General features: G+C 41.8%; 2 protein-coding genes across 2 annotated transcripts in view; both read left to right on the top strand.

The window, feature by feature from the left end:
* Positions 1 to 12,420, top strand: part of LOC112143034 (calpain-5) — a 115,461-nt gene that overhangs the window by 94,055 nt on the left and 8,986 nt on the right. The gene's annotated exons all lie outside the window — the stretch shown is intronic.
* On the top strand, positions 9,727 to 11,916 carry LOC112143035 (the record flags this gene model as incomplete). Its single annotated transcript, XM_024266774.2, is given in 1 exon segment — positions 9,727 to 11,916. A coding segment is annotated over 1 exon segment (1,345 nt), but the record flags the coding sequence as incomplete, so codon positions are not given.

Here is a 12,420-nt window from a genome sequence, read left to right on the forward strand (position 1 = left end):
CCGATCGCACATCCTCTGATACATGCGTCACTGAGTAGAGCTGCTACACACTCATTCTTATTATCTGCAGAATTCCATTTTCATAAATCCAAATGTTTCATAACTCCAAACTGAGATTCCAACATTTTCTGAAAGAAATGAATCAGTAACATCAATAAACAACTTAAAAACAAAAAGGAAATTCAAATGTAATTGATTTTTGAAAAAAATGTGAGTATATTGAACCATGAGTGTTATTGGATTGATGTTTCTTTTTTCTCATGTATTATATATTTTTTATAATTTTGGGTTGTTTTTCAGCAATTTGAACACATTTGAATTCCTTCCCCTAAACATTCACTTTGTTGTTTTATCATCTGGTTTGTCAGTAAAGGTTTGGGGAAAAAAATGATCAGAGCTGCTGCTGCTCATTCAGTGCAGAACATCTACCAGTTTGACCGCTGTGTCCCGGTGGCGGGCCGGTCCAGCCCTCAGTAGCGTTTCTGGATGGCTTGCGCTTTGTTTAGCCCAGGCGTTCTGACACAGAGTCCGCCGTTCCCACCCCGAGGACCCGAGCACGCTCAGGCAGCAGTGTCCTCCAGGAGCATGCAGCTCTGGAGCCCCGCCCACAGACCAGGGGCCGCCGTCGCTCAGCTGTGGTTTGACCAGCCGCGCTGTTCATGTTACACATCTTCCACCAGAGCTGCTCATTCCAGCTCCTCCAGATCTATCACTCCACCTGTTCTTCAGATCTACCTGCTCTGTTTGCTGCTGGTTACCTGTACCAGGTGTGTTCAGTCATTCAGATTGTGGAGATCTGATGGAGCCAATCAGCCGCTAGCAGGACTTGGAGATCTGGGGCCCGTTCCAAGAAGCAGGTTTTGTTGGAACTCTGAGTTCATGAACTCCAAATTCAGTAAAACTCTGAGTTTTCGGTTCCAGAAAGAGAGATAACTCAAACCCGGGAAAGTGGGCGAAACCAAGCCCGTTCCAAGAAGCGGGTTAAGCTGAACTCAGAATCAATCACTATGGTAACTGAGTCTGTGAACGTAACCTGGTCTGTAGCAGGTTTTCTTCAGGAGACTTAGAGTTCTTGGAACTCAGACCACAGCAGGAGCAGAACCCACTGCAGGAATTTCCATTGTTATTCTTGCAAATGACTAATGTTGAAGAGAAAATGATGAATATCAGTGCTGCAGTTTGATTGATTTAATAAGCTACATGACTCTGAGGTTTCAGACAGTTAAATCTAGATGTAACTACAGAGTGAACCCTCAGTGTTGACCACTGTGGTTGAAGGAGAACTCAGTGAGTTTCTGTGTTTGCTCAGACACAACAAATGAAAGGGAGTTTGTCTAATGATAATTATTTCTGTTCTCTGGATCCTTTTAAATCTGCATTCTGCTGTTTTTCTGTCTCTCATGACTGCATTTCATTGATCTGAACTGCTGCTGTTTTCATTCATCATGAAGTTTAGCGTAAATCCCATGATCCTTTGCAAAGCCAGAGTCAGGTCACTGCAAGCTCATCAGCTGTTACCGTACTTGACAATCAACTAAAGTCCTGTCAGCGTCTAAAAGCCCCCCCTTCTTGTGTTTGTGTCCCTGCAGTCTTCCCCCAGCATTGGTCGACTGAAGAGGATCTCTGCAACCAGCAGAGGAACTTCAGAGTGGACCAGGAGAATCCAGAACCTCCACAGACTCCAGAGGAACTGCAAGATCCAGAACCTTCATCGATGAAAGAGGAACCAGGAGAACTCTGCATCAGTCAGGATGAAGAGCAGCTTGATCTGAAGCAGGAGACTGAAACCTTGATGGAGATTCCTGCTTTGGAGGAACATGTTGACAGTGAAGCAGATGGAAACAATCAGCAGAGCTTTAATGGAACTGATAGTCAGGATGAAGAAGGAAACCAACATGAAGAATCAACATCAACTCCAGATGAAGAGACAGAGCCACAGAACAGAGATCAGAGGAAGAGAAGAGACAGAAGTCATGTCCAAAGTGTGGCCAGCTCTCACATGTCAGAAGGTCAGTATGACTCTGAGCTTCAGCTCCACTCTATAGAAGGGTTTTTCCTGGACTAGAATAATGTTGTGGTCGTGTATCATGTGTCTCACGAGGACCCCAGATCTGTATACCTTAAACCAGGGGTCACCAACACGTCGCCCGCAGGCGCCAGGTCGCCTGCGACCACCACATCAGTCGCTCGCAGGCCTCTTCTAAAAATAGCACAACTCACTTGCGAACTGCTCGAAAATTTTTTTTTATTGTGATGCCTTTTTTTTTAAATCACACCTGCCTTTATAAGGAATTAATACATCTTAAAGTTATGCTGCAACTGCCCAGCTGGTATGTCACTTGAAGCAGAGACCCAGAAGCCGAGCTACTTTTTAACTGCCTGCGATTGAGAAATGTCCGTGCCCCATGCCCCGCACAACCTGGAATAATCTCAGTCAGGAGACAAAGAAGCATTCTGTGTAGTATCATGTCCAGCATCAATGCTTATTTAATTTGAACTAAAAAATTGAAATAAAAAAAAAATACTTGCTGTCGTTCATCGCCGTGTTTTTAATGACTTATCGCGTGATTTGGTTTGTGATTTATCGCAAAATTATAATTTAATGGAAACAGTGTCATTTCGAAACGTTTTTTTTTAATCCCTAGAATTTCCATAAAGTTTTGCGCAAATGTGTAATGGAAATGCAGCTAATAACAAAGAATGAGGCGTCCCCTTCTCCCTTTCCCACATGGAGACACTGAGACTATTTGATTATTAGTTATCTTTAATGGAAACACAGATTACAAAAAAAAAAAAAAAACTCAAATTTTTCGAAAAAAAAGTTATTGCGTGTAGAGGAGCTGGTTTTGGGGGCGTATTGAAATGGATGGATATTTTTCGCAGAACTGTAATGGAAATTGACTTTTTACTTATTAAATGCGCTTCTGAAGTGTCTGTCCGAGTACAGAACAGCGGTCACCATGAGAGATCAACGTCACATCTCCTCTGTAAAATCAATAACCAAGATTTCCTCATCGCTATATCGGTAGCCGCGCTTCTGCAGCCTGAGTACTTGTTCTGGACATTCTTTTACATACCACTGGCATGTGCACCACACTACTGTGACGTCACTCAAATGCTCCTTTTTAGACGATCAAATAAAAAAACACATATTGCCATGTTTATAATGACTTATCGCGTGAGTTGGTTTGCGTTTTATCGCATTATTATGAAACCGTATCATTGCGACACTGTTTTTTCTAAATTCCTAGAATTTGGTTAAAGTTTCATGTGTAATGGAAACAGAACCCAGAGCTGCTGAGTGTTTCTGCATGGTGCGTTCACTGAGCCCCAGATATCGTCAGTAAAACGAAGCAGTTTATCAGAGAAAGCATAGAACACCGGCACTGATCCGGATATAATTGAGTGATTAAATAGTGTCGACGTTTTCTCTGAAAAACTGATTTGTTTTGCTGCAGGTTGTTTAAAAATGACAAAGTTTAGTGGACTGAGTTGGGCCGAGTGGCTGTTCGCTTATGTCCAGAGGTCAGTGAACTGCACAGATTCTTGTCTGCTGTGGGATCTGTCAATCAACCTGTTCGGAGGTTTAAGGAAAATAAAGGGACTGGTACATGAGACTGAATGAAAGCGTTTGAAGAGAGTATCCACTGATAATAGTTATAATTAATTAATAAATAATTAATTAATAATAGTTTTAATTTTGTTAAAAACATTGCATTTGGTCATTACCTCAAAATCTGACAAGATCTGTTGAGATTAATAAAGTCTGTTTCATAGCTTGTTGTCATTATTGATAATTATGGTGAGAAATCAGAGTCTTCACATAGCGAAGTATCATGAATAACTAAAGGCAAACTAAGCAAATGTATTATTTCAAACTGGTAGCCCTTCGTATGATTCAGTACCCATGAAGTAGCCCGCAGTTTCAAAAAGGTTGGTGACGCCTGCCTTAAACACTTCCTCTTTGGTCTTCCTCTAGACCTCTTTCCTGGCAGCTCTAGACTCAGCATCCTTCTACCAATATATTCACTGTCTCTCCTCTGAACATGTCCAAACCATCTCAGTCTGGCCTCTCTGACTTTATCTCCAAAACCTCTAACATGTGCTGTCCCTCTGATGTATTCATTCCTGATCCTATCCATCCTGGTCACTCCCAAAGAGAACCTCAGCATCTTCATCTCTGCTACCTCCAGCTCTACTTCCTGTCTTTTCTTCAGTCCCACTGTTTCTAGTCCAAACAACATGGCTGGTCTCACCACAGTCTTGTACACCTTTCCTTTCATTTGTGCTGAAACTCTTCTGTCACACATCACACCTGACACTTTTCTCCACCCATTCCAACCTGCTTGCACTCTCCTCTTCACTTCTTTTCCACACTCTCCATTACTCTGTACTGTTGACCCTAAATACTTAAACTCCTCCACCTTCTTTATCTCTTCTCCCTGTAACCTCACTCTTCCACTCTGGTTCCTCTCATTCACACACATGTACTCTGTCTTACTGCGGCTAACCTTCATTCCTCTCCTTTCCAGCTGTAGCCTCCACTTTTCTCCTCCTCCACCTGTTCTCGGCTCTTTCTATAAAACCCAATATTGTCTGCAAACATGATAATCCATGGTGATTCCTGAAGGATTGGAAAATAAAACAAAAATTTTGTGCAACTCAAAATGTTGACTGTACTTTTATTTGTCTATTAGTAGCATGAAATATAGGAACAATACATCAAAGTATATCAGCAGGTAAAATTAAATAGAATTACTTTTTTTTTTTAGAAAAAATAGGTCATGTTTTGGTGTGGCCCCCAAAGATTTAAAGTGGCCCCCCAGCGGCCACCCCTGGGAAAAATATCTGGAGGCGCCACTGCTTATAACTGCTCTAGTCTGGCCTCCAAGTCTGAAGATTGGACTGCACGTAACACATCCACCACTATCCTCACTAAAGGAGACAGGATCCTATCTGAACATATGACACATAGAGGAAAAAAGAGAGAAGAAAGCAGAGGAAGTAGAAGCTATGCTAAATGCTAAGCCATGACTTGCAATGTTTAGCTAGCAATGAGCTACATCGTAGGCTCTGAGTAGCTTGGACAGCAAACGGTTAACACAGTCGTTTACTCACTAGAAGCTAAAGATGCTACTTAGAATTTTTAAATACTAAATCAGAAAACACTAAGTTAGATATTAGTAAATCAGGCAGTGGAATAACAGGAGCAACAGAAGCAAGGATCAAGCACTAGTTTACTCTCACCAGGAGCATATCTTTCTGCTCTTATCCTTCCTACGACAATCTAATACAGGGGTCGCCAACCTGTTTAAAACTGAGGGCTACTTCATGGGTACTGACTAGGGATGTGCCAAAATATCAATATTGCTATATATCGCGATATTTAGTCCTGCGATCGATTCTCAATGGGTTCTCACCAAGTATCGATATTATATTTTCATTTTAAGAGGCTGCTGAGCTGAGCGTCTGAGTCGCGGACTGAGCTCTGTAGAGCTTGTGTGAAACATGTCTACCTGTCAGCATTTATCATCCATCTGTAGGAGATCCAGCTGGTAAGAAGTGACTTTGTCTGAGCGCTAGAATGTCAGCGATCACTTACTTCCTGTTTGCTGTGGGGACTGAGCGCGTGCTTCGCACTTGTCTGTGTACACTTCAAGGACCGTCGGAATTTTCGCTTTCATGCACTTCAATGTTTAACCTGCTGGTGTATGGTGTAACTTTAGTAAATTTATAATGTGACGTTTTCAAAGAATGTAATTACTTGTTGCTAATGTTAATTTAAAGTTATTCTTAAACAAAAAAGCAGGATTTGTTGTATGAACATAAATTTAAATTTAATTAAACTAAAGTACATCAATTCACTGTAAAATTAGGGGTGTTGCTAATTAATTGAAGCACTTAAAATTATATTTATTGCCATTATTATGTGTGTTTTAAGGTTTTTGCCTATTGACTGCTGACTGACCAAATGGAAAATAAATAAAGATTGGAAAATAATCTCAAGTGACAGTCTGAGTAAATCAGCCTTCATTTTTGGATGCTCAGCCCTTTTCAAGTGAGAGAAAAGTCCACAAAAAATTAGGTCAATTTTGAGAGAGGCTGTAAAACATTATATTCAGCATCCTTTTGTGTGACATTGTTTTAGAGGTAGATAGCTGTTGTTTACAACAATTCTGCCCTAAGTAGTGTGACTGCTGATCATGTTTACTATTGTTAACATTGAAATTGACAGATAATTCCAATTTGGTTGTATAGTCAATGCTCGTCAAAGACATAGTTTTATTGATTTCAGCAATGTTGCACAAAAGTGTCTTTAATTTGTTGCACAAAATAAGAAAAGTTGTTTATTATGATTGTGTTTAAGCTAAAAAAGATAAATGGGAATATATTTTCAAAAAAAAACATGTTTTTCTATATAATGCTAGTTATTAGAGAGCATGTATCGCGTATCGTATCGTGAGGTACCCAGTGATTCCCAGCCCTATTCTACATTATTAATAATGAATAATGATACTCCTCTATGTGAAGACATTGATTTCTCACCATAATTATCAACAATGACAACAAGCTAGGAAACAAATATCAATATTCAGAACTTTATTAATCTCAACAGATCCTGTCATATTTTGAGGTAATGACCAAATGAAATGTTTTTAACTAAACTGCTACATGTTATAAACACACTTTTAAATTAAACAACATTCAAAATTCAATTCAACTTTGCCATGTTACTACCATGTTGCCACATACAACGTCTGGTATCTGTTTCTTTATTCTGTTTCTTTGTTTAGTGTAACCTGGTGTGTAACTTGATACTGCAACTGTGCGCGAGTCTTTCAGATGTGCATCAGTGAGGTGTGTTCTGTGTTTGTACTTGATGAGTTCATATCAGAAAACGCTGATTCACAGAGATAGGTTGAACCAAACAGGCTGGCAGTCTTCATAGCTGCTGTGCATACTCCACTGTTCTTCTGTGTGTCAACAAGGCACCAAAAGTTTGGTGCATCCTGGTGGGCTTTGAGGTGGAGGTCATTTTGCAGTGTTATGATTTCAATCTCCACCTGTCCAGCATCCAAGTCAAACGTTGAACTTAGTTGCTCAGAAAAGCATGTTGTGTCCACATTCATGAAAGGATTGGAAATGAATGTCACACATGGCTCGAGCTGATCAATGTCACAAAACCTGTTTACAAACTCTTACCCAAGTCTCTTGATGACATCACAGTTTTTCTGCCACTCTGTCAAATGCCTGGGATGTAGAAGCATTCTCTTTCAGCACCGACTGCATGGAGGGAAAGTACAGCACCTTTTCTCTGTATATCCACTGAGAAAATGCTCATCTTGGCTTTAAATGCATTTAAAGCACTTATCATATCAACAATAGTCTTCCCTTCCCTTCCCTGTGACAAAAAACGATGTAAAACTTGTCCTCTACTGAACCATCGGATTTCTGTGTGCAGCAGTAGGTCACCATCTTCAGCTGACAGCTCCTCTAACAGCACCTTGAAAATCCTGTGCTGTTTTTCTTTGGAGCGGATGTTGTTTATGATCTTCACAACAGGAGTCATCACGTGCCCAAAGCCAATCCCTGGTAATGGAGAAACTTTGGGAAGTCTGGATCAGATTTACCGTGAGCGATGAAACCTGCTTGTCGGCCGATCATAGCAGGAGCTCCGTCTGTAGTCATCGCTACCAGCTTCTCCAACGGCACCTTTTTCTGCAGAAAAAACTCCTTTACCGCATTATAAATATCAACTCCCCTCGTAGTTATCTTTAGGGGAAGTAGTGTCAGGAGTTCTCTTGTGGAGAAATCTTCAAACACCATCCCGATAAAAACCAACAGCTGTACTGTACTGCTGCTGTCCACAGACTCATCACACTGCATGAAAACCACCTGCACTTTACCAGATCCCGCTCCAGCTGATCGGCCAAGTCACCAGACATAGCCGACACACGTCTAGTGGTTGTAGTTGACCCCAGTTGGACGTCAGAGAGAGTGACGATTACATCGGTTCCATGTTTCTCGTCTTTAAGTACAGTGTTAGCAATTATCATCATTGCTTCTTTTACAACTTCTCCATCTGAAAATGCCTTCTTCTTCTTGACCAGAAAATGTGTGGCTCTGAACCAGGCTTCAGTCGCTTTTAGTGACTTTTTCAGGGGCTTCGTGAAAAAAGACTGTTGCTTACCCAAAGCTGCCTTTAGCTCGTGGGCTTTTTCTGCCCGTAGTGCGCTCCCTGGTGTGTAGTTAGCATGGTAGCTCCCATGACACGTAATGTAGTGTCTCTCCACATTGTGCCGCCTTGACATAGACACATTCGCCCCGCAAATGAGACACACGCAGGCTTCTTTAACAGTTGTAAAAAAGAACTCCTCCTCCCATTCTTTGTGAAAGCGATACATTTTCTTTCTTTTTTCTGCCATGTTTTGGGGGTAAGAAACTGCATTCCGCGTCCATCTGCACTGCGCCTGCTAGCTTACTCTCCACTCGCACTGATTTTGTCCGCGCGCTTTACTGACCTTTGAACTACAGTAGGTTCGAGGTCACCTAAACTAATCTAAAGTTCATGTATAATGTACGGAAGCCAAACACGGCCTGCCCTACTTGTTTATCATTTTCTTGAGAGAAAACAAGTTGTGAAATTTTTATAACGAGAAAGCAAAAAAAACGAGTCTCTTTATTTAGTCGTTAACAACAAAAACAGCACAAGAACGCTCTACAAAAGTTGGTTTTTAGTTTTTTTTATTATTATTATTTTTTTTATTAGTGGATCTATCCTCCTCAAACGCTGTCATTCAGTCTCATGCACCCGTCCCTTTATTTTCCTTAAACCTCTGAACAGGTTGATTGACAGATCCCACAGCAGACAAGAATCTGCACATGGTGCATTCACTGAGCTCTGGACATAAGCAAACAGCCACTCGGCCCAACTCAGTCCGCTGCAAACTGTTATTTTTATACAATCCGCAGCAAAACAAATCAGTTTTTCAGAGAAAAAGTCGACACTATTGAATCAATTGATTATATTCGGATCAGTGCCGGTGTTCTATGCTTTCTCTGATAAACTGCTTCGTTTTACTGCCGATATCTGGGGCTCAGTGAACGCATCATTAAGAAACACCCAGCAGCTCTGGGTTCTGTTTCCATTACACATGAAACTTTAACCAAATTCTAGGAATTTAGAAAAACACAGAGTCGCAATGACACGGTTTCATAATAATGCGATAAAACACAAACCAACTCATGCGATAAGTCATTAAAAACACGGCGATGTGTGTGTTTTTATTTGATCCACTAAAAAGAGAGCATTTGGGTGACGTCACAGCAGTGTGGTGCGCGCGTGCCGCGAAGCGAGTCCACTGACAGTTTCAGATGCAAGTGAGAAGTCTGTTCAGTGGTATTTAAAAGAAAGAACACGACTAGATCCATTGAAGTTTGTCACTGCACTCGCGATGAACCTCAAAGGAGACTTCTGCATCGTATTCTGGCTGCAGAAGTGCGGCTACAGATGAAGCCATGAGGAAATCTTGGTTTTTGATTTTACAGAGGAGATGCATGATCAGCTGTGACGCTGATCTCTCATGGCGCCCGCTGTGCTGTACTCGGACAGACACTTCAGAAGCGCATTTAATCAGAAAAAAAGTCCATTTCCATTACAGTTTTGAGAAAAATGTCCATGCATTTCAATACGCCCCCAAAACCAGCTCCTCTGAGCACAAGAACTTTTTTTCTAAAAATTTGTTTTTTTTATTAATTAATTAAAAAAATATATATATAAACTGTGTTTCCATTAAAGAAAATTAATGATCAAAAACCCAATTCAAGAATTTCAGAGTTGATGTGAAAGCAGCTGGGGTTTGAGGGGAATAAAGCCATTGTCATTTGTTCTGGCAAGATGGCGCCGGTGTGTGTGGCTTGCCGTCTGCCCCTGCTTGGTGTTTGTATTTTTCTACTGTTTCTGATCAGCATCACCCATAAAACAACCTGCCTATTGGTGTATGACCGACAGTCACTTCTGGATTTCCAACATTTAATGAACTTTTCGGGTCCACATCACTCAGGTGGACAGAAATCTTTACAGCCGTTCCTGGAGGATATTCCGGCGTTCCTCCGCCGCCCTTCCTTGTTTCCTCTCTCGCGGAAAAAAACGACACCGTCGCCGCGGTAAAAGAAGTGGCAAAGTCGTGCACCTAAAGGCTTATTTATGTCGTTTTGGATGCACCACGGCAAAGCTTCCTGAGGGTAAAAGTTTCTGCGTTTCACGCCGCTCGCTGGAGCCTCCGATCAGCTGGCTGACACCTGTCATCGGCTTCGAGGAGCTGTCAAACACTCGCAGACCCTGCTCGCCCCGCCCGCGCCGCCGAGGGGTAAACCTCGGAAATCTACGATCCTTGAGCCGGGATTTTCGGGGATCCAGGCGGCCTCGACCCTCAAGAACAACTACGGACACGCTCAGGTTTGCGCTGCTAAACGCGCGGTCCATTACAAACAAATCCTTTTATTTGAATGACACTTTCACATCGGAGCGTTTGGATTTCCTGTGCCTCACGGAAACATGGCAGCGGGAGATGGACCACACCCACCTGAACGAGCTGTGCCCCCCGGACTGCTCCGCACTCAGCACCCCTCGCCCATCTGGACGTGGCGGGGGTGGACTGGCTCTCATCCACCGGGACCACTTCCCAAGCACCAAACTGAACTCGAACTCTTTTACTTCATTTGAACTCCATATCGTGAAGGTTGGATTTAACCCTTCTTTTTACTGCATTATCATTTACCGACCTCCTGGTCCTGCCAGAGTCTTTTTGGATGAGTTTGAGGAGTTTTTGTCTGGTATTTTAAAGCTTGATAAAGTGCTTTTATTGGGAGATTTTAATGCCCATTTTGAGGATTCTTCTTGTGTTTTTAGTTCAGAATTATCATTTTTAATGGAGTCCTTTAATTTTATTCAGCATGTAACAGGTCCCACCCATGTTAAAGGTCATACTTTGGACCTGGTGTTTTCTCTAGGTCTAGAAATTCACCAACTTTGTCTGGAAGACAGTCTTGTGAGTGACCACAGCTGGATCTATTTTAATGTGACTTTTCCTCTCTTACCTTCTCCAGCTCCTCTTGTGTCACAGCGCCGTATTCTAGATCAGAATGTTTCTGATGGTTTTACTGACCTGTTTGACATTAATTCCTTTAAGAGCTTTTATGATGTTGACTCTTTTATGAATTCGTTTAACAGTCATTGTGAGACCATTTTAAATGAGGTCGCTCCTGTCAGAGTGAAAATTGCCTATCCCAAATTGTCTCATCCATGGATGAATGAAGAAATCCGCAGCTCCAGAAGGTTGTGTCGCAAAGTGGAGCGTTTATGGAAATCAACGAATTTGGAAGTGCATAGACTACATCTTAAAGATCTGATCTGTTCCTTGAATGAAATGATAAAGCAGGCCAGATCTGCCTTCTTTTGCAAACTTATTTCTTCTAATAAGAAAACGCCTAAGTTTGTCTTCAGCACTCTAAGCTCTCTCGTTTCACCCAGCGCCTCCAAATTCCCGAACCTTTCTCTGCCTGACTGTAGCTCATTTCTTCAGGGTTTCTTAGCTAAGGTTTTGGATGTTGGAGCAAACATCCCTCCTTTAGCCAGTGTTCAGCTCTCTCAGAGCCCACACTGTTCACACTTATGGTCCAGTTTTGCCCCTGTCTCAGTAGAGGACATTCATTCTCTGCTGGAAAGGATCAAACCCTCGTCCTGCCCTCTTGACATTATTCCCACCTCTGTCTTTCTAAAAGTGTTCCAGTGTATAGGTTCCACTGTTGTTGACCTCATTAACCTTTCTTTGAAATTAGGATCTGTCCCTAACTTTCTCAAACACGCTTTGATAAATCCTGTTCTTAAAAAGCCTAATTTAGATCAGTCAGACCCAAATAACTTCCGACCAATATCGAAACTTCCTTTCATCTCCAAAGTCCTGGAGAAAGTGGTCGCTGACCAACTAAACGTGTTCCTGGAAGAACATAAAATCTCAGATTCTTTCCAGTCAGGCTTTAGGAAGAATCACTCCACTGAAACAGCTCTCTTGAGAGTTTCTAATGATGTTTTGATGGCAGCTGACTCGGGCCAGTACACTGTCCTCGTGCTTTTAGATTTGAAATCAGCGTTTGACACCGTTAATCATAACATTTTAATTCAACGCCTTCACAATGATTACGGTCTCTCTGGGTCAGTTTTAAATTGGTTTATTTCGTACCTTAGTGGAAGAACTTTTAATGTGGCTGTCGGCTCCCTAAGCTCTGCAGTGAAAAAAGTAAATTCTGGCGTTCCCCAGGGCTCTGTACTTGGCCCTATTTTAATCATTTTATAATTGATCCCTCTTGGGGAATTCATCAATAAATTCAGCCACGTTTCTTACCATTTTTATGCAGATG

This window comes from Oryzias melastigma, linkage group LG14, assembly GCF_002922805.2.
Source record: "Oryzias melastigma strain HK-1 linkage group LG14, ASM292280v2, whole genome shotgun sequence".
NCBI classification, from domain to species: Eukaryota; Metazoa; Chordata; class Actinopteri; order Beloniformes; family Adrianichthyidae; genus Oryzias; species Oryzias melastigma.